The sequence below is a fragment of the Salvelinus fontinalis genome, chromosome 15 (assembly GCF_029448725.1).
Source record: "Salvelinus fontinalis isolate EN_2023a chromosome 15, ASM2944872v1, whole genome shotgun sequence".
Classification (NCBI taxonomy): Eukaryota; Metazoa; Chordata; class Actinopteri; order Salmoniformes; family Salmonidae; genus Salvelinus; species Salvelinus fontinalis.
Genome location: NC_074679.1, coordinates 19,279,879 through 19,303,607, shown reverse-complemented (window position 1 = coordinate 19,303,607; position 23,729 = coordinate 19,279,879). Strand labels below are relative to the sequence as shown.

General features: G+C 44.2%; 1 protein-coding gene across 1 annotated transcript in view; it reads right to left on the bottom strand.

Moving 5' to 3' along the window:
• The window catches only part of LOC129812085 (kinesin-like protein KIF13B), a 132,118-nt gene that overhangs the window by 98,991 nt on the left and 9,398 nt on the right, over positions 1-23,729 (bottom strand). The window contains exon 3 of the mRNA XM_055864036.1: positions 20,045-20,230. Coding sequence (XP_055720011.1) covers positions 20,045-20,230 — 186 coding nt within the window. The remainder of the gene's footprint in view (positions 1-20,044; positions 20,231-23,729) is intronic.

Sequence of the window (23,729 nt, the reverse complement as noted above, 5' to 3'; positions counted from 1 at the left end):
AGCTCTCATACCAGACTGTTGAATGAGTTCAAGTGTATTTGTTGTCAAGGCATATCCAAGACATTTTATCATGACATAACCAAACATAACCATAACCAAACCAAATCTTAAAACATCAGGACAGAGCCACGACATCAACTTCCAAGTTAAAACAGCTTCAATCAGCCTAGGCAACCAACAGGGTGATTTTGGATGCCCTGGTCACTCCAAGAACAGTCTAAGAGTGGGAGTGGAGTTAGTGGTGTGAGAGCAGTAGAATGAGGTGCAAAGTTCATCATATCAGAGATAGACAGAACCACCGTGGATCTAATCTGGTCTTCCTGGTGCCTGTCCTGTTTTATCTATCGTCTGCTGCATTCAGATAAATCACCCTGCATGCCTGCCTACCTACCTGCTCCTGGGGTTAGTTAACACATGCTAATCTGTCACACACACACACACACACACACACACACACACACACACACACACACACACACACACACACACACACACACACACACACACACACACACACACACACAACAAAATACACAGAATCAACCACACACGAGCACAAGCACACGGACACCCATACACACACCAGCACAGGAGGGAAGAGGAAGTGAGACTAAAGGTGGAAGGTAAGAGCAAAGAAAGAGAGAGAAAATGGAAAAATGAAAATCAACATATTCATCATAATCTTATCCTTAGTCAACGGGACAGGAGCACATGCCGATTCATTAGACAGCCAGTTAGGTGTGTGTGTGTGTGTGTGTGTGTGCGTGCGTGTGTGTGTGTGTGTGTGTGTGTGTGTGTGTGTGTGTGTGTGTGTGTGTGTGTGTGTGTGTGTGTGTGTGTGTGTGTGTGTGTGTGTGTGTGTGTGTGTGTGTGTGTGTGTGTGTGTGTGTGTGTGTAGGCTCTCTCTGACGCCACCTCATTGGTAAGCAGGAGAAGTAGGCATAAAGCAGGACATTCATCACGCGCCAGACGAATGACAGAGGATTACTAGTTAGACAGTGTAATAAGCACCATCTAATTTCCTCTTTAGAATCAATTCATGTTTCCCAGCTCAAGATCATCATCATGGGGAAAAAGCTTCCCTGTTGAGAAATGAAGCAGTCAAAAAATACCTTTAAGAGGTAGAAGTAGAGGCAGACTGGATATAAGGTAATGGCATGGTGGTGTCTGATGAAACTGAGCGGTATCTTCACCTCTTCTGGCTGTCTGGGAGGAAATAAGACTGTTTAGTTTAAGTAATATCTAACAATTTCACAACAATACACACAATACAATACACACAATAGGCACGAAAAAAGGAATGGAATGAAGAATATATAAATATTTGTACAAGCAATGTCAGAGCGGCATAGACTAAGATACAGTGGAATAGAATAGAATACAGTATAGACATATGAGTATATATATACATATGAGATGAGTAATGCAAAATATATAAACATTATTAAAGTGACTGGTGTTTCATTATTAAAGTGGCCAGCGATTTCAAGTCTATGTATAAAGGGCAGGAGCCTCTAATGTGCTGGTGATGGCTATTTAACAGTCTGATGGCCTTGAGATAGAAGCTGTTTTTCAATCTCTCGGTCCCAGCTTTGAAGCACCTGTACTGACGTCGCCTTCTGGATGATAGCCGGGTGAACAGGCAGTGGCTCAGGTGGTTATTTTTGGCTTTCCTGTGACATCGGGTGCTGTAGGTGTCCTGGAGGGCAGGTAGTTTGTCCCCGGTGATGCGTTGGGCAGACCGACCCACCCTCTGGAGAGCTCTGTGTTTGCGGGTGGTGTAGTTGCCGTACCAATTGGTGATACAGCCCGACAGGATGCTCTTGATTGTGCATCTGTAAAAGTTTGTGAGGGTTTTTGGTGCCATGCCACATTTCTTCAGTTTCCTGAGGTTGAAGAGGCGCTGTTGCACCTTCTTCACCACACTGTCTGTGTGAGTGGACCATTTCAGTTCGTCCGTGATGTGTACCCCGAGGAAACTGAAGCTTTCCACCTTCTCCACTGCGGTCTTGTCGATGTGGATGGGGGGGGGGGGGGGGGGGGGGGGGGGGGTTGTGCACCCTCTGCTGTTTCCTGAAGTCCATGATCAGCTCCTTTGTTTTGCTAACGTTGAGTGGGAGGTTATTTTACCTGGCACCACACTCCCAGGTTCCTCACCTCCTCCCTGTAGGATGTCTTGTCATTGTTGGTAATCAGGCCTACTACTGTTGTGTCGTCTGCAAACATGATGATTGAGATGGAGATGTGCGTGGCCACACAGTCATGGGTGAATAGGAAGAACAGGAGGGGGCTGAGCACGCACCCTTGTGGGGCCAAAGTGTTGAGGATCAGTGAAGTGGAGTTGTCGTTTCCTACCCTCCCTACCTGGGGGTTGCCCGTCAGGAAATCCAGGACCCAGCTGCACAGGGCTGTGTTCAGACCCAGGGCCTCGAGCTTAATGATGAGCTTGGAGGGTACTATGGTGTAGAATGAGCTGTAGTCAATGAACAGCATTCTTACAGGTATTCCTCTTATCCAGATGGGATAGGGCAGCGTGCAGTGCAATGACGATTGCAGCATATGTGGATCTATTGGTGCGTTAAGCAAATTAAGTGGGTCTAGGGTGTCAGGTAAAGTAGGTGATATAATCATTGACTAGTCTCTCAAAGCACTTCATGACAGCAGCGTCTGGTAAGACAAGGTTGCGGAGAGCTATGTATTTTTGGAAATAACAGCTGGTGCAAGATATCTAAGGAAGTCTCAAGCTATTACTCGCCTGAGGTAGCATATCTCATGATAAGCTGTAGACCACACTATGCATAGTCACTTTAATAACTCTACCTTCATGTACATATTACCTCAACTAACCGGTGCCACCGCACATTGACTAATAACATTTGATTTGATTTGATAATGACAGAAGTGAATGCTACAGGGCAATAGTAATTTAGTTCAGTTACCTTTGCTCTCTTGGGTACAGGAACAATTTTGGACATCTTGAAGCATGTGGGGGCAACAGACTGGGATAGGTAGAGATTGAATATGTCCGAAATCACTCCAGCCAGCTGGCCAGCGCCTGTTCTGAGGACGCGGCTAGGGATGCCATCTGGGCTGGTAGCCTTGCGAGGGTTAACAAGCTTAAATGTCTTACTCATGTCGGCCACGGAGAAGGAGAGCCCACAGTCCTTGGTAGTGGACTGTGTCGGTGGCACTGTGTTATAATCAAAGCGGGTAAAGAAGGTGTTTAGCTTGTCCGGAAGCAAGACGTCGGCGTCTGCGACGTAGGCTGGTTTTCCCTTTGTAGTCCATGATTGTCTTGCGTCTTGTGTCTGACACGTGGAATTACGACTCCACTTTGTCTCTATACTGACGTTTTGCCTGCTTATTTGCCTTACAGAGTGAATAACTACATTGTTTGTATTCGGCCGTATTCCCAGTCACCTAACCATTGTTAAATGCATTGGATCGCGCTTTCAGTTTTGCGCGAATGCTGCCATCTATCCATGGTTTCTGGTTAGCGTAGGTTTTAATAGTCACAGTGGGTACAACATCTCCTATACACTTTCTGATTAACTCATTCACCGTATCAGTGTATTTGTCATAGTTATTCTCGGAGGCTACCTTGAACATATCCCAGTCCACGTGATCAAAACAATCTTGAAGCTTGGATTCCGATTGGTCAGACCAGCGTTGAATAGTCCTTAGCATGGGTTCTTCTAGTTTGAGTTTCTGCCTATAGGAAGGGAGGAGAAAAATGAAATATGGAGTCGTGATCAGATTTGGCGAAGGGAGGGCTGTGCACTCTCAAACAATAGCATGGTATTATTTCTCTGTAATAGCTACTGTAAATTGGACAGTGTAGTTAGATTAACAATAATTTAAGCTTTCTGCCCATATCAGATATGTCTATGTGCTGGGAAATGTTCTTGTTACATACAACGTCATGCTAATCGCATTAACCCACGTCATCTCAACAGTCCCACAGGGGACCCACCAATCCTGAAGTAGTTTTAAGAATGATGTGCCCACAGTAAACTGCCTGTTACTCAGGCCCTGAAGCCAGGATATGCATATCATTGGTACCATTGGAGAGAAAACACTTTGCAGTTTGTAGAAATGTTCAAATAATGTAGGAGAATATAACACAATAGATATGGTAGGAGAAAATCCAAAGAAAAAACAACTGGATAAAAAAGACCACCCTCCTAAAAAATGCAAGTAAAAGGTCAAATTGAAAATTAGCTCCCTGGATGCAATTACTACGGCTTCTACAAGGTGTCAGCAGTCTATGTTCAAGGTGTCAGGCTTTTAACTTCAAAAACTAATAAGAAATGTCAGTTTTAGTACATGGACACAGTCTTGGAAATTTGTGTTTGCGCGCGCCATGAAGACAGTACTCACCTGCTAAAATCGGTTTCCAATTGAACATACTTCTTCCGTAAGAAATATTATAGTTTGATTACATTTTAGGGTATCTGAGGAGTAAATAGAAATGTATTTTGACTTGTTGAAACAAAGTTTAGGGGTAGATTTTCTGATTCCTTTCTCTGCATGTTGAAGGAGTGGATTACACAAATCGATGGCGCAAACTAAACAGACTATTTGGGATATAAAGAAGGATTTTATCTAACAAAATGACACTACATGTTATAGCTGGGACCCTTTGGATGACAAATCAGGAGAAGATTTTTGAAAAGCAAGTGAATATTTATTATTTGTGAATGTATGAAACCTGTGCCGGTGGAAAAATATTTGGATGTGGGGTGCCGTCCTCAAACATTCGCATGGCATGTTTTCGCTGTAAGAGCTACTGTAAATCGGACAGTGCAGTTAGATTAACAAGAATGTAAGCTTTCAGCCGATATAAGACACTTATATGAACCTAAATGTTTAATATCCATAATTTGTATGATTATTTATTAGAATTGCGCACCCTCCAGTTTCATCGGACGCCTATCCTAGCGGGACGCCTATCCCTAAGAAGTTCCTAGAGTACACAAAGACTGTTACACTAAAATATGCATGACCGACAAAGCCTTTTCCCCTTAACCATTTTCCACTAATCATTATTTGAATAGTGTACAGTATATAAAGCCAAAGAAACATATCTAACCGAGAGAACGTTATACAGAGCGAAATCATGTACCTTGATATATCTCAACAAACATGTAAAGCTCAACACACACCTCCCCGCCGGCAAAGTGTCCAGTGCAGCTGAGACACGGGGCGTACCCTGCCCCTGCTGTCAGCGATGGGAGACCCCGTTGCGTGCCAACTTACATATCTCATTCTGGGGAAAGTGTTCTCTCGTTCCTCTCGTTTCCAGGCAATTGGTGTGTGTGTGTGTGTGTGTGTGTGGGTCTGTGTGTGTGTGTGTGTGTGTGTGTGTGTGTGTGTGTGTGTGTGTGTGTGTGTGTGTGTGTGTGTGTGTGTGTGTGTGTGTGTGTGTGTGTGTGCGCTGCGGGGCTGTGGCTGCTCGGAACAGAGCTAATAAAAAACCCTGATCCATGAAAGGCCTTGAGCAAAGACACTCAATTACCTAATGCCTGGGATAGGGGGCCAGGGGGCCGCAGGGCCCGACCACACTGATGCTGCCACAGAGCACGAATTTACGTATGCCTGCCCACACGAGTTCATGTGGTGGGAGGGGAGATGGGTCGGGAGGTAGTGTGTGTGTGTGTGTGTGTGTGTGTGTGTGTGTGTGTGTGTGTGTGTGTGTGTGTGTGTGTGTGTGTGTGTGTGGAGGGGTGAGTGTTGACTGGGTGTATCTGTGGGGGATGGGGGGGTGAGTGTGTGCGTGTGTGTGTGGGGGGGGGGGGGGGTGCATATGTGCATGGACTTATTATATTGCTGTCAGGTTTGACAAATTTGTGTAGCTGAAGTTGGAAGGTTATTTTGGACTGTGCTTTTCTGATCCCCAAAGTAAAAGTGAGTTTTTCACACCGAGGCTGTGTGTGTCTGCAAATATTGTATGGACTCATATCTCGAATAACAGTATTTAAACTGTCCAATAAGTTGACCAAAAGGAAGGGGCATATTTAAAAAAACAAACAACAAGGTTGATTTCAATAACACAATGAAAAGAGGATGTTGTGAGAAAAACAGGAACTCTTGGTGGGAACAGCTTACAGACAGTAGTTAGGTTTCCATCCAATAGAAAAACAGGAACTCTTGGTGGGAACAGCTTACAGACAGTAGCTAGGTTTCCATCCAATAGAAAAACAGGAACTCTTGGTGGGAACAGCTTACAGACAGCAGCTAGGTTTCCATCCAATAGAAAAACAGGAACTCTTGGTGGGAACAGCTTACAGACAGTAGCTAGGTTTCCATCCAATAGAAAAACAGGAACTCTTGGTGGGAACAGCTTACAGACAGTAGTTAGGTTTCCATCCAATAGAAAAACAGGAACTCTTGGTGGGAACAGCTTACAGACAGTAGCTAGGTTTCCATCCAATAGAAAAACAGGAACTCTTGGTGGGAACAGCTTACAGACAGCAGCTAGGTTTCCATCCAATAGAAAAACAGGAACTCTTGGTGGGAACAGCTTACAGACAGTAGCTAGGTTTCCATCCAATAGAAAAACAGGAACTCTTGGTGGGAAAAGCTTACAGACAGTAGTTAGGATTCCATCCAATAGAAAAACAGGAACTCTTGGTGGGAACAGCTTACAGACAGTAGTTAGGTTTCCATCCAATAGAAAAACAGGAACTCTTGGTGGGAACAGCTTACAGACAGTAGTTAGGTTTCCATCCAATAGAAAAACAGGAACTCTTGGTGGGAACAGCTTACAGACAGTAGTTAGGTTTCCATCCAATAGAAAAACAGGAACTCTTGGTGGGAAAAGCTTACAGACAGTAGCTAGGTTTCCATCCAATAGAAAAACAGGAACTCTTGGTGGGAACAGCTTACAGACAGTAGTTAGGTTTCCATCCAATAGAAAAACAGGAACTCTTGGTGGGAAAAGCTTACAGACAGTAGTTAGGTTTCCATCCAATAGAAAAACAGGAACTCTTGGTGGGAACAGCTTACAGACAGTAGTTAGGTTTCCATCCAATAGAAAAACAGGAACTCTTGGTGGGAACAGCTTACAGACAGTAGTTAGGTTTCCATCCAACAGAAAAACAGGAACTCTTGGTGGGAACAGCTTACAGACAGTAGTTAGGTTTCCATCCAATAGAAAAACAGGAACTCTTGGTGGGAACAGCTTACAGACAGTAGTTAGGTTTCCATCCAATAGAAAAACAGGAACTCTTGGTGGGAACAGCTTACAGACAGTAGCTAGGTTTCCATCCAATAGAAAAACAGGAACTCTTGGTGGGAACAGCTTACAGACAGTAGTTAGGTTTCCATCCAATAGAAAAACAGGAACTCTTGGTGGGAACAGCTTACAGACAGTAGTTAGGTTTCCATCCAATAGAAAAACAGGAACTCTTGGTGGGAAAAGCTTACAGACAGTAGCTAGGTTTCCATCCAATAGAAAAACAGGAACTCTTGGTGGGAACAGCTTACAGACAGTAGTTAGGTTTCCATCCAATAGAAAAACAGGAACTCTTGGTGGGAAAAGCTTACAGACAGTAGTTAGGTTTCCATCCAATAGAAAAACAGGAACTCTTGGTGGGAACAGCTTACAGACAGTAGTTAGGTTTCCATCCAATAGAAAAACAGGAACTCTTGGTGGGAACAGCTTACAGACAGTAGTTAGGTTTCCATCCAACAGAAAAACAGGAACTCTTGGTGGGAACAGCTTACAGACAGTAGTTAGGTTTCCATCCAATAGAAAAACAGGAACTCTTGGTGGGAACAGCTTACAGACAGTAGTTAGGTTTCCATCCAATAGAAAAACAGGAACTCTTGGTGGGAACAGCTTACAGACAGTAGTTAGGTTTCCATCCAATAGAAAAACAGGAACTCTTGGTGGGAAAAGCTTACAGACAGTAGCTAGGTTTCCATCCAATAGAAAAACAGGAACTCTTGGTGGGAACAGCTTACAGACAGTAGTTAGGTTTCCATCCAATAGAAAAACAGGAACTCTTGGTGGGAACAGCTTACAGACAGTAGTTAGGTTTCCATCCAATAGAAAAACAGGAACTCTTGGTGGGAAAAGCTTACAGACAGTAGCTAGGTTTCCATCCAATAGAAAAACAGGAACTCTTGGTGGGAAAAGCTTACAGACAGTAGTTAGGTTTCCATCCAACAGAAAAACAGGAACTCTTGGTGGGAAAAGCTTACAGACAGTAGCTAGGTTTCCATCCAATAGAAAAACAGGAACTCTTGGTGGGAAAAGCTTACAGACAGTAGTTAGGTTTCCATCCAATAGAAAAACAGGAACTCTTGGTGGGAACAGCTTACAGACAGTAGCTAGGTTTCCATCCAATAGAAAAACAGGAACTCTTGGTGGGAAAAGCTTACAGACAGTAGCTAGGTTTCCATCCAATAGAAAAACAGGAACTCTTGGTGGGAACAGCTTACAGACAGTAGCTAGGTTTCCATCCAATAGAAAAACAGGAACTCTTGGTGGGAACAGCTTACAGACAGTAGCTAGGTTTCCATCCAATAGAAAAACAGGAACTCTTGGTGGGAACAGTACACAGATTAAATTCGAACAAAACTTCCTGTTTCTATCACAGCTGTCGTGATTTTTTTTATACATCATAACTTTATGAAATGGAAACAACATCCTAGATACAACCTTGCCAGTGACGGCCTCCTCTGTTATCCCTGTGTGTTGTGTGTGTCGTTGTTTGTCGCTGTTTGTTGGTGATCAGTGAAAATAGTTGTTGCTGAGGAGGAATGCCAGCTGTTGATTACCGTCAGATTGATTTAGTAAATTACACCCCAGACACGTTGCCTGGGGGAAGATTTATCCTGTGTGTGTGTGTGTATGTGCACGTGTGTGTGTGTGTGTGTGTGTGTGTGAATGCGCGCGCGTGTGTGTGTGGAGGGGGAGGGGGGCAACACTACACTGGGGATAAACTTGACTACATAACTAAACAAACAAAAAACAAACAAACAACAAAAACCTAGGTACTTTGTATTAACACACTTCCTCAGAAGAAAGGTTTTTCACAGCGTGTTTGTTTACAGTACATTCATGTCTGTCTGTGTAGATACTGTATGGTATTGTCTTTAACATTACTATAACGCTGGCACTAAATAATGATATATCCTTAGTGTGATGAATTCAGAGAAACAAAGAAGAGAGGAAGAGCGAGGGACACGGACTGAACACAAGGTGGCATTTAAAGCTGGACAATGTTCTTTTAAAGGGACAGACACACAAATCCCTCCCCTTCCCCCTACACATACACACAGCCGTGGCAGCACAGCCGCTCTGTGGCCACTAGAGACCCTGATCTCTCCTACAAGACAGATTACCCAGCAGTCCAAGCTAATGTGCACATGGGAGGGACATCAGCGGCGTGATATTAATGTGGCCCCAATGTCCCAGGCTGCACTAGGCCTGGGCGCAACTCACCTCGCCGGCTGGTTCCACTCACAGCTCTCATTGCCTCCCGATTGCCTTTTAATAGGCTAGTTTTTATTCATTCAGGGCCATTAAGGAAAGTTTGACTCCTCACCAGGGATCTTTGGGCTGAGGCCGAGCTGGCGGGCCCGGTGACAACACACACACACACACACACACACACACACAGACACACATTCACACACACAGACATGCATTCACACACACAAACACACACACACAGAGGGCCGAACAGGAGGAGGTTGTTGTGTTGATCAGTCTCCTGTGTCCGTGTGTGACTACATAAACTTTGTTTTTTCAGTCAACTGAAACGGATAATCTGCCTGTTAAACCTATACTCTCAAATGCGCCGCATCACCGCTTGGTGTGGCGGCTGCTTGGCATCCGGCCCTGGGGCGCTGCAGAGGGTGGTGCGTGCGGCCCACTGCATCGCTGGGGATGAGTTCCCTGCCATCCAGGACGTCTGTGCCGGGCAGTGTCAGAGGAATACCCCAAAAATTGTCAAAGACTCCAGCCACCCAAATCATAAGACTGTTCTCTCTGCTACAGCACGGCAAGCGGTACGGATGCACCAAGTCTGGAACCAACAGGACCCTGAACAGATTCTACCCCCCAAGCCATAACACTGCATTAATAGTTAACCAAATATCAACCCTGTTGTTTATGAAACATATGACAAGTACAATTGTATTTTTCACATGCTTCTTTTGATTATTATTTTTAGTTATAAAAAAAAAGAGTATCGCCAGCAGCAACATAATAAACACATTTTCAATGACATACAGTACCTACAGCAGCAACAGAATAAACACATTTTCAATGACATACAGTACCTACAGCAGCAACATAATAAACACATTTTCAATGACATACAGTACCTACAGCAACAACAGAATAAACACATTTTCAATAACATACAGTACCTACAGCAGCAACAGAATAAACACATTTTCAATAACATACAGTACCTACTGCAGCAACAGAATAAACACATTTTCAATGACATACAGTACCTACAGCAACAACAGAATAAACACATTTTCAATAACATACAGTACCTACAGCAGCAACAGAATAAACACATTTTCAATAACATACAGTACCTACAGCAACAACAGAATAAACACATTTTCAATGACATACAGTACCTACAGCAACAACAGAATAAACACATTTTCAATGACATACAGTACCTACAGCAACAACAGAATAAACACATTTTCAATGACATACAGTACCTACAGCAGCAACATAATAAACACATTTTCAATAACATACAGTGCCTACAGCAGCAACAGAATAAACACATTTTCAATAACATACAGTACCTACAGCAGCATAGAGAGTAACATTTTATTTTTTCTTCTCTTCTCCTCAGATTGAGCAAATTACACTCACTGGAGTATCTGACATAAGCTTTAAAAAACACCTGAGAAAAGGCTACTGGTGTGGGAAGTGCCACTGGCTGCTGGAAAGCTTTCTTGACTTTTTTGCCAACACATGGAGGTCTGGACTCTCAGAGAAGGTTCTAGACCACGCTCTCTCTGAGCCCGGACCTCAGCTGGCTCACAGAACCGGCCCCCCATCACACAGGAGAATATTAAGAAAACCCTTATACACACTGTAGACATGCATGACACCTACACACATTACCAACATTCAAACATTTCCCAATGATCAAACATATGCTGTAATGTCATAAAGTCCTAAGCACTCCATTGGTCTTTATGATTTTCATCCGCCAGATATCACGTCTTAATCAGAGATACTTTACTCTCTCTCTCTCTCCTCTCTCTCTCCCTCTCTCTCTCTCTCCCTCTCTCTCTCTCTCTCTCTCTCTCTCTCTCTCTCTCTCTCTCTCTCTCTCTCTCTCGCGCTCTCTCTCTCTCTCTCCCTCTCTCTCTCCCTTCCTCTCTCTCTCTCCTTCTCTCTCTCTCTCTCTCTCTCTCTCTCTCTCTCTCTCTCTCTCTCTCTCTCTCTCTCTCTCTCTCTCACTCTCTCTCTCTCACTCTCTCTCTCTTTCTGTCTCTCTTTGACTCTCTCTCTCTATCTCTTTCATTCTCTCTCTTTCTCTATCTATTTCTCTCTCTATTTTTTCTCTCTGATCCGTCCTCCCACAGGTAGTCATGGCTTAGCAGTAAATCCTCAGCCACTCCTGTGCAACCCCCTGGGACAACAGATGTAGTAGAGGAACTGTACACTGCGAAACACAGACAGGCTCAGTTGGATGTTAGAGGAGTTAGGTCTTAGATCTCTGAGTGGTTTTAACACTGTACTTCCTGTGAACTTCACTGTCCGTCTTCCATAGGTCTTATCTCTGGGAATATGCCTATGAGATTAGGTTGCCAGGTTAATGTTATTATTATCCATGCATACAATTTAGTGTGACCAATGCTTTATACATTATATCAGCTTACACCTGTAGCTTTGTTTTGTCTGGTTCTGTCACTTTCTCTATCCTTCTCCTTTTGGGACATTCTTTACCTTGGATACTTTTTGCAGTCAGGATAAATTATTCTGGTCTTAAATTGTCAGGATTTTTTTCTGGGTTTATAACTTTAATTTGAAAGGCTTCATATTTTTGTTCAATAAAAATTTAAGTGATTCACTTTTAGGTGTTATAGAAAGTCTGCGCTTAGTTTAGTGACTTCTCTTTATCTAGTTTAGAAACTTTCCTTAATCTAGTTTAGTAACTTCTCTTAGTATAGTTTAGTCATTTTCTTTAACCCTCCTGTTGTGTTGGTTTCATGTTAATTCATTCTGTGTTCCCGGTCCAAAATGACCGCCCCATTATAGCTGATTATAAATCCATAATAATACATGTATTATCACCTAATGTTGTGTTGGATCTTTTTATCAACTTAACTTCTTGTGAACATTACATCTATTTGCTATTTATGGCCTGTAGGCCTCATTGACCTGAGCTCATACAACTCATTTTTGAGTTTAAAAAAAGCATAATGTATGGATTATTTTGACTATAACAAATACTGAGATGACACATATTGTGCTATTTACCACAGACTACTTTCTCCTCTAATGCATCTTCACTGTTTCCTGGCCTCTCTCCTCCTCACAAGTGTCATGATCAAAGATATGATCAAGAGCCACACATACAGTATATTTTGTTTGGTCATTGTGCTGCCACAGAATGAATTGTTAGCAAAGCCTCAAAAAAGCTTTATATACCAGAGCTGCGAGAAAAGTTCTATACATTATTGAAATAATGTTGCGATTGTTTATGAGAACGCCAACAGGTGTGGTTCCCGTGGGGGAAAGATTCTATTGGGGAAAGGTTCCCATGGGGGTTGCCATGAAAGCCAAGAAGGTGAGTGAGGTGTGTGTGTGTATGTGTGCTCAAACACACATGCATGTGGGGGCCTGGGAGGGGAAGTGTGTCCATCTGATGAATGGGCATGTGCCTGAACTCAATTTTCTACACTAATTGTAGTCTCACCCATTTTGTCACACCGTGATCTGTTTCACCTGTCCTTGTGCTTGTCTCCACCCCCCTCCAGGTGTCTCCCATCTTCCCCACTTATCCCCTGGGTATTTATACCTGTTTCTTATCTGTCTGTTGCCAGTTCGTCTTGTTTGTTCAAGCCTACCAGCGTTTTGTCTCCACTCCTTGTTTGCCCTAGTTTCTCTTTTTCTCGTCCTCCTGGTTCTTGACTTTTGCCTGTCCTGACCCTGTACCTGCCCGACCACTGCCTGACTCTGAGTCTGCCTGCCGTCCTGTACCTTTGCTCCACCTCTAGATTGCTGACCTCTGCCTGACCTGACCACTCTGCCTGACCCTGACCCTGAGCCTGCCTGCCGTCCTGTACCTTTGCTCCACCTCTGGATTACCGACCTCTGCCTGACCTGACCCTGAGCCTGCCTGCCGTCCTGTACCTTTGCTCCACCTCTAGATTGCTGACCTCTGCCTGACCTGACCCTGAGCCTGCCTGCCGTCCTGTACCTTTGCTCCACCTCTAGATTGCTGACCTCTGCCTGACCTGACCCTGAGCCTGCCTGCCGTCCTGTACCTTTGCTCCACCTTTAGATTGCTGACCTCTGCCTGACCTGACCCTGAGCCTGCCTGCCGTCCTGTACCTTTGATCCACCTCTGGATTTCTGACCTCTGCCTGACCTGACCCTGAGCCTGCCTATCGTCCTGTACCTTTGATCCACCTCTGGATTGCTGACCTCTGCCTGACCTGACCCTGAGCCTGCCTGCCGTCCTGTACCTTTGCTCCACCTCTAGATTGCTGACCTCTGCCTGACCTGACCCTGAGCCTGCCTGCCGTCCTGTACCTTTGATTCACCTCTGGATTGCTGACCTCTGCCTGACCTGACCCTGAGCCTGCCTGCCGTCCTGTACCTTTGATCCACCTCTGGATTGCTGACCTCTGCCTGACCTGACCCTGAGCCTGCCTGCCGTCCTGTACCTTTGATCCACCTCTGGATTGCTGACCTCTGCCTGACCTGACCCTGAGCCTGCCTGCCGTCCTGTACCTTTGCTCCACCTCTAGATTACCGACCTCTGCCTGCCCTGACCCTGAGCCTGCCTGCCGTCCTGTACCTTTGCTCCACCTCTGGATTGCTGACCTCTGCCTGTCCTGACCCTGAGCCTGCCTGCCGTCCTGTACCTTTGATCCACCTCTGGATTGCTGACCTCTGCCTGACCTGACCCTGAGCCTGCCCGACCACTGCCTGACCCTGAGCCTGCCTGCCATCCTGTACCTTGGCCTCTGCTCTGGATTATTAATCCCTGTTTGCCTTGACCTGTCGTTTGCCTGCCCCTGTGGATATATGATGATTTTAGTTTATAAACATTGTTACTTCACACAGTCTGCACTTGGGTCTTACCTTGATTCCTGATACATTCATTTCTAATGACCTGTCATTTTTGACCAAGAACACCACAGGTGTACAAAAGTTAAATAAAACACCCAACATTTTATGAAAATCATCAAAATGTATTTTGTGTGTTCAGCTGCCCTGTGTCGACAAAGTCATGGAACCTTATGACAATCAAATTAAATTAAATACATTTTTCAGAGTGATCTTGTAATTCGGTCCAATTCAACCGGAACACAGCAGGAGGCATAATCTAGTTTGGTATCTTCTCTTAGTCTAGTTTAGGATCTTCTCGTAGTCTAGTTTAGTAACTTTCCTTAGTCTAGTTTAGTAACTTTCCATAATCTAGTTTAGTAACTTATCTTAGTCTAGTTTAGTAATTTATCTTAGTCTAGTTTAGTAACTTATCTTAGTCTAGTTTAGTAACTTCTCTTTGTCTAGTTTAGTAACTTTCCTTAGTCTAGTTTAGTAACTTATCTTAGTCTAGTTTAGTTACTTTCCGTAATCTCGTTTAGTAACTTCCCTTAGTCTAGTTTAGTAACTTCTCTTTGTCTAGTTTAGTAACTTTCCTTAGTCTAGTTTAGTAACTTCTCTTTGTCTAGTTTAGTAACTTTCCGTAATCTAGTTTAGTAACTTCCCTTAGTGTAGTTTAGTAACTTCCCTTTGTCTAGTAAACTGACATTTCCTTAGTCCTGTAACTTTCCTTAGTCTTTTAACTTCTCTCTGTGCAGTCGTGTTGTTTAGTAGGTTGGGGAGAGTAGCTAGCGGGGAACCCCTGTCTTTGGTTGTATCAACACAGGATCAGCACCCTGGCCTGGCCTGGCCTGGTCTGACCAGACCCAAACCCTTCCCAAACAAAAACCTCCTAATGTCCATCACCAGTGATGTTATCACACTGGGGACAGGCCAGGACTCACACTACTGGAAAATACACATACCAATAACACTGGAAAACACAGGGAGAGAGGGAGGGATGCAGGGAGAGAGGGAGAGAGAGGGAAAAAGGTGGGGAATAAGATAAAGAGAGAGACTGTGAAAGATTAAGGGAAGCAGAGATAAAGTGAGAGAGCCAGAGAGGGTGGTTGAGGGAGAGGCGGGGCTACTGTTAGAAGTAAGAAAAGAGAAAGGGGGAGGAGAGAGAGAGATAGAGAGAGAGAGAGAGAGAGAGAGAGAGAGAGAGAGAGAGAGAAAGGAGTGTTAAAGAGAGTGATGGGCGGAGGGAAGAAAGGAAATGGGCGTGAAACCTGTTCTTAGTGAGCGTAAAACACAGATAAATAATGTAGACTCATCTATGGACCACTGTTAGACATCTCAGCCTTCTATAATGAATTCCCCTTAACAAGAGCCAGCTGGAGCCGAGGCAGGGTGGGTGTGTGTGTTGTGTGTGTTTCTATGTTTGCGCATGTATATGAGAGTGTGCGTGAGTGTGTGTTTCTCTGTGTGTGTGTGTGCGTCTTAATGTGTATGTGTGTTTGTGTGTGTGCGTGTGTGTGTGTGTGTGTGTGTGTGTGTGTGTGTGTGTGTGTGTGTGTGTGTGTGTGTGTGTGTGTGTGTGTGTGTGTGTGTGTGTGTGTGTGTGTGTGTGTGTGTGTGTGTGTGTATAAGCATGCACACATGCGCCATCTCAGTGCCCGGGGAGAGGGACTATCTCTAATAAAAAGAGATGATCCACGCCTCATTTCTGCTCACTTATGTTTTACATTAATAGAAACCAATAATAGGAACCAGTTACCATAAATGCCCTGGACCGTAAATAACTCCAATGGCAAACGCCTCTCATCAAATCCTTCTCACAGCTGGACAAGATGACACGCCGGAATCCAGAGGTACTTAAAGAATTCTTCATCAAGGCCGTTTTAAATGGCGGAGTATTCCCTGGCGGAGGCCTGGTTTGATGAGCTCACTTTAATAGCAGCAGTTTGGGCTGACAGGCCCTGCTGATCTGCCTGGATCGGAGGGTCTAAACGTCTTCCAGTGGCCCCGTGAGAGACGTGCCGTCATGTTTTAATGATATTGTTCTTCTTTAAGGGAAGTTTAAAGAATCTTCTCACGCCACGGCATCTTGCGCCCACTTTCATCATCCTCACCGGGGGAGAGCTCCTCTGATATTTGCTATGACACTTTGTTATGCCATCTCTAGAGTCTGATTGGACCAGTCAGAAGAAGTCAGCTAACACATCTGTTTCCACTAAAAGGTCGGAGACTTTACTGATGCACTGGTATACTGGTTGTAATATTATTACTAATGAGACTTCTATAGTGGTACTAATACTGTTACTAATAAGACTTCTATACTGATAGTATTACTGTTTCTAATACGACTTCTATACTGATAGTATTACTGTTTCTAATACGACTTCTATATTGATTGTAATACTGTTACCAATAAGACTTCCATACTGATAGTAATACTGTTACTAATAAGACTTCTATACTGATAGTATTACTGTTTCTAATAAGACTTCTATATTGATTGTACTACTGTTACTAATAAGACTTCTATACTGGCACCAAATCTGTTACTAATAAGACCTCTATATTGATTGTAATACTGTTACTAATAAGACTTCTATACTGATAGTAATACTGTTACTAATAAGACCCTTTGCCTTGGCACACTCTTGGCATTCTTTCAACCAACTTCATGAGGTAGTCACCTGGAATGCATTTCAATTAACAGGTGTGCATTGTTAAAAGTTAATTTGTGGAATGTCTTTCCTTCTTCTTATGGCTGGGGTCCCGTTAGCGGGATCGATATGACAACAGCCAGTGAAAGTGCAGGGCGCCAAATTCAAAACAACAGAAATCTCGTAATTAACATTCCTCAGACATACAAGTATTTTACACCATTTTAAAGATAAACTTGTTGTTAATCCCACCACAGTCTCCGATTTCAAAAAGGCTTTACGATGAAAGCACAACATATCATTATGTTAGGTCAGCACCTCTTCACAGAAAAACAGCTATTTTTCCAGCCAAAGAGAGGAGTCACAAAAAGCAGAAATAGAGACAAAATTAATCACGAACATTTGATGATCTTCATCAGATGACACTCATAGGACTTCATGTTACACAATACATGTATGTATGTTTTGTTCGATAAAGGTCATATTTATATCCAAAAATCTTAGTTTACATTGGCGCGTTATGTTCAGTAATGTTTTGCCTCCAAAACATCCAGTGATTTTGCAGAGAGCCACATCAATTGACAGAAATACTCATAATAAACATTGATAAAAGATACAAGTATTATACATGGAGCTTTAGATAAACCTCTCTTTAATGCAACCGCTGTGTCAGATTTCCCAAAAACTTTACGGAAAAAGCACACCATGCTATAATTTGAGTACAGCGCTCAGAGCCCAAACAAGCCATAAAGATATCCGCCATGTTGTGAAGTCAACAGATGTCAGAATAGCATTATAAATATTTACTTACCTTTGATGATCTTCATCAGAATGCACTCCCAGGAATCCCAGTTCCACAATAAATGTTTGATTTGTTCCATAAAGTCCATCATTTATGTCCAAATACCTCCTTTTTGTTCGCGCGTTCAGTACACAATCCAAACTCACGACGCGCGGGCAAGTCCATGCGAATGTTCAGATGAAAAGTCATATTACAGTTCGTAGAAACATGTCAAACGAAGTATAGAATCAATCTTTAGGATGTTTTTAACATAAATCTTCAATAATGTTCCAACAGGAGAATTCCTTTGTCTGTAGAAATGTGATGGAACGCAGGTCTAACTCTCACGTGAACGTGCATGGTCAGCTCATGGCACTCTGCCAGACTCAAAGAGCCCTCATTCCCCCCTCCTTCACAGTAGACGCATCAAACAAGGTTCTAAAGACTGTTGACATCGAGTGGAAGCCTTAGGAAGTGCAATATGACCAATATCCCACTGTATATTCGATAGGCGATGAGTTGAAAAACTACAAAACTCAGATTTCCCACTTCCTGGTTGGATTTTTTATCAGGTTTTTGCCTGCCATATGAGTTCTTGTCACGCCCTGACCTTAGAGAGCCTTTTTATGTCTCTATTTTGGGTTGGTCAGGGTGTGATTTGGATGGAAATTCTATGTTCTTTATTTCTAGGTTTTGTATTTCTTTGTTTCTGGCCGAGTGTGGTTCCCAATCAGAGGCAGCTGTCTATTGTTGTCTCTGATTGGGGATCATACTTAGGCAGCCCTTTCCCTCCTTCTGTGTGGGATCTTGTCTTTGATTGTGTGCAGGTAGTTGGCACAACGAAGATGTTCGGTTGTTGTATTCTTTATTGTTTTGTCTTTTCTAAAGTTTCAATTCATTAATATATTATGTGGAACTCAAAGTACGCTGCGCCTTGGTCTCATCCTTCATCCGACGACACCCGTTACAGTTCTGTTATACTCACAGACATCATTCAAACAGTTTTAGAACCTTCAGAGTGTTTTCTATCCAAATCAACTAATGATATGCACATATTAGCAACTGGGCCTGAGTAGCAGGCAGTTTACTCTGGGCACCTTATTCATCCAAGCTACTCAATACTGCCCCCAGCTATAAGAAGTTAATGCATTTGAGCCAATCAGTTGTGTTGTGACAAGGTAGGGGTGGTAGACAGAAGATAGCCCTATTTGGTAAAAGACCAAGTCCTTATTAATTAATGCAAGAACAGCTCAAATAAGCAAAGAGAAACAACAGTCCATTGTTACTTTAAAGACATGAAGGTCAGTCAATCCGGAACATTTCAACAACTTTCAAAGTTTCTTCAAGTGTTATGATGAAACTGGCTCTCATGAGGACCGCCACAGGAAAAGAATACAGAGTTACGTCTGCTGCAGAGGATAAGTTCATTAGAGTTAACTGCACCTCAGATTGCTTCACAGAGTTTAAGTAACAGACACATCTCAACATCAACTGTTCAGAGGAGACTGCGTGAATCAGGCCTTCATGGTCAAAATGCTCTAAAGAAACCACTACTAAAGTACATCAATAAGAAGAAGAGACTTGCTTGGGTAAATAAATATGAGCAATGGACATTAGACCAGCGTAAATCTGTTCTTTGGTTTGATGAGTCCAAGTTTGAGATTTTTGGTTCCACTACCGTGTCTTTGTGAGACGCAGAGTAGGTGAACGGATGATCTCTACATGCGTGGTTCCCAACTTAAAGCATGGAGGAGGAGGTGTGACGGTGCGGGGGTGCTTTGCTGGTGACACTTTCAGTGATTTATTTAGAGTTCAAGGCACACTTAACCAGCATGGCTACCACAGCATTCTGCAGCGATACGCCATCCCATCTGGTTTGTGTTTTGTGGGACTATCATTTGTTTTTCAACAGGACAATGCCCCAACACACCTCCAGATTGTGTAATGACTATTTGACCAAGAAGGAGAGTGATGGAGTGTTGCATCAGATGATGTGGCCTCCACAATCACCTGACCTCAACCCAATTGAGATGGTTTGGGATGAATTGGACCGCGGAGTGAAGGAAAAGCAGCCAACAGATGCTCAGCATATGTGGGAACTCCTTTAAGACTATTGGAAAAGCATTCTTCTATACTGGTACTAATTATGTTACTAATAAGACTGCTATATTGGTAGCAATACTGTTACTAATAAGACATACATACTGGCACTAATACTGTTACTAATATGACAGCTATACTGGTACTAATACTGTTACTAATATGACAGCTATACTGGGATTATTGTGTGATGATACCTCCCTTATCCTTTCATTACTGTGTCTTTCTCACCTGTGGTTTCTTGCTGGGTATGCGGTGCAGGAGCTCTAAGGGCCCCAGGGCTGGAGGAGGCTGAGAAGCTGCTGTTACCCAGGAGAGAGGATCTGTCCCTGGGAGAGGTCCTGGGCAGCAGGGGCTTGGTCCTACGCAGCCTCAGTTCCATCTCATCTGGCCCAGGTCTGAATGGAGAGTTGAATACTCCAGGGCAGAGAGGAAGAGAGGACAGGACATGCTTATAAGTTATGAACCCAGTACATATCTGGCACTGGCCTTTTAACTATCCCAAAGCCTAGGACCAACAGGCATAGAGAGTAAGCCTTTATTTATTATGGACCCAGCCTCTAGAACAGCCCGCCAGAGAACCTGAGGGGGAATGAAACTGTGGACATATTTAAATGAGATCTTAAAACACATATTTTTAGCTTTGCTTTTCCTCAGTGTGTTTGATAGTTGTTCAGTTGGTGTCATTATTATATTTGTGTTATCTTATGTTAATTTTCATTGTTTTTATTCGTTTTTTTCCTGTGAAGGACATTGTGTTGGACTTCATGTCTGAAATATGCTGTAGAAATAAAGCTTGATATGATTTGATTTGACAGAGTGAGGGGATAGACTTATAACGCACTTATAATCAGGAGTGCATTATCTACAAATAACTGAGAATAAACAGCAACTAGAAGGCAAAAGTGTACATTGTAAACACCTTGCCATGCACCAGCAATAACACACAGGTTAGTATTACTAGTTACACAGGACATATGAAAAAGAGAGAATTATTAAGTGATTCAATGTTTTCTAACTAGTTATTTTGCTGCCGGGATGGGGAGAAGTGTTAGTGCTGAGCTGGAACAAAAGGCTTGAACACTCTGTGTCCTTCCAAGACTAGTGTTGGCCACTCCTTCTATTTCTCCAACACAGGGACACTGCAACTCCACTCGACTAACACAGCCCAGCCCCAGCCTCAGCCTCACATCCCATCAAATAGAAAGATTGGTCACAGACAGACAGACAGACAGACAGACAGGCAGAGAAATTATTTACATCAGACTGGCTCTGCTGCTCTGCTTTAATTAGGATACCAAAGCTTTGAGGAGATCTGCTAGCTAGCTACTATATATGCTAATATCTTCCTTTTTTAGGCCAGACTGGAAGTGTGTGCTACTATTGCTGCCTGGTTACTGAAGAGGGACTTGTGGGGTGGTGTAGCATCGTAGCGGGGGGTAACACACTGCAAACCCACCCCGACGGGCCACCATACTGTGCTGGGGAAGAGCAATGATGTTGACCTTCTGAACAGGGGAAGTAAATCTATGTCAGAACGGCCACTTCTGTCCAGCGGAGTGGCTGGCGTTAAGGATGAACTGTGGGAGACCCATCCATTTCCTGTTGACAAGGTCAATGGAAAGAGAAGGAGGCCCCCACCATATGCACAGCCCAGTGCCACCCAGAGACACTTAATTATCTCTCTCTCTTTCTCTGTTTTTCTTATTCTTTCTCTCTTTCAATCTCTTACATTCAAGTCTCTCTCCCACAAAATCCACAACCCAGGGCCACAGATCTCTCTCTCTTTTTTACTCTCTCTTTCTTATACTTTCTCTGTCTTTTCAATCAACCAAACAATCAGGTTTATTTATGAAGCCCTTTTTACAACAGCAGATGTCACATAGTGTTATACAGAAACCCAGCCTAAAACCCCAAACAGAAAGCAGATTTAGAAGTACGGAGGGTGGGAAAAACTCCCTAGAAACTCAAATGTTCATAGATGACCAGCAGGGTCAAATAATAATCACAGTGGTTATAGAGGGTGCAACAGGTCAACACCTCACTGGTAAATGTCAGATGTCTGGCTCTTTTCTTCTCCTGCTCTCTTCCATCATATTTACAACTTAGTGCCACCCAGATAATCTCTCTCTCTCTCTCTCTCTCTCTCTCTCTCTCTCTCTCTCTCTCTCTCTCTCTCTCTCTCTCTCTCTCTCTCTCTCTCTCCTCTCTCTCTCTCTCTCTCTCTCTCTCTCTTATCTCTCTCTCTCTCTCTCTCTCTCTCTCTCGTTCACTCTCTCGTTCACTCTCTCTCTCTTTCACTAGCTCTCTCTCTCTTTCACCAGGTCTGTCTCTCCCTTTCTCTTTCGCTAGCTCTCTCGCTCCCTCTCTTTCTCTCTCTCTCTCTCTCTCTCTCTCTCTCTCTCTCTCTCTCTCTCTCTCTCTCTCTCTCTCTCTCTCTCTCTCTCTCTCTCTCTCTTTATCTCTCTCTCTCTCTCTCTCTCTCTCTCGTTCACTCTCTCGTTCACTCTCTCTCTCTTTCACTAGCTCTCTCTCTCTTTCACTAGGTCTGTCTCTCCCTCTCTCTTTCGCTAGCTCTCTCGCTCTCTCTCTCTCTCTCTCTCCCTTGCAATCACTTTCTTTTCTTCCCTCTAACTGCTTGGGTCAGATGTCACAGTTCCGGTCATATTCGAACCCAACATTTGTCATGACGCTCATTCCTGTGGGAGTGTTTATGGAAGCAGAACAGGTAAGTAGACAGGCAAATGAACACAGACATCAGAGACTGACGATGAAAAGCATACAGGCACCAAGGAAATTACTGCTTGGTGGAGAGTAGACACACACACACACACACACTGACCAGCAATACACTACTTCATCTTCATTTTGAGCACACATGGTTGCCAGGAAAGAGCAGCAGTGTAAACCCATCACTCAGCAGATACCTACAGCCAGGATGAGATAGGACAGGATAGACCACACACACAAAATAGACACGCATTAAGCTAGATGCCCCCCCGCCCATGTCACACATCCCCTTTCAATTACTGCCTGTGCCACACCGCTAAAAGGAACACGAAGGCTTATCATTGGTGGTGTCTGTACGCATGGCTGTCTGACACCTCTCAGTGTGTGTGTGTGTGTGTATGTGCCTGCTTTGTGCTCAGTAGGAAGTGCATCCTCTGGGCCTGGCCAGTCTTCTCCGGCTCCTCTCTCTCCATGGCCAGACGCTCCATCTCTCTCCATGGCCAGACGCTCCCTCTCTCTCCATGGCCAGACGGTCCATCTCTCTCCATGGCCAGACGCTCCCTCTCTCTCCATGGCCAGACGGTCCATCTCTCTCCATAGCCAGACGGTCCATCTCTCTCCATGGCCAGACGCTCCCTCTCTCCATGGCCAGACGGTCCATCTCTCTCCATGGCCAGACGCTCCCTGTCTCTCCATGGCCAGATGCTCCCTCTCTCTCCATGGCCCGATGCTCCCTCTCTCTCCATGGCCAGATGCTCCCTCTCTCTCCATGGCCAGATGCTCCCTCTCTCTCCATGGCCAGATGCTCCCTCTCTCTCCATGGCCAGACGCTCCCTCTCTCTCCATGGCCAGACGCTCCCTCTCTCTCCATGGCCAGACGCTCCCTCTCTCTCCATGGCCAGACGCTCCCTCTCTCTCCATGGCCAGATGCTCCCTCTCTCTCCATGGCAAGACACTCCCTCTCTCTCCATGACCAGATGCTCCCCCTCTCTCCATGACCAGACACTCCCTCTCTCTCCATGGCCAGACACTCGAACTCTATCCATGGCCCGATGCTCCCTCTCTCTCCATGGCCAGATGCTCCCTCTCTCTCCATGGCCAGATGCTCCCTCTCTCTCCATGGCCAGATGCTCCCTCTCTCTCCATGGCCAGACGCTCCCTCTCTCTCCATGGCCAGACGCTCCCT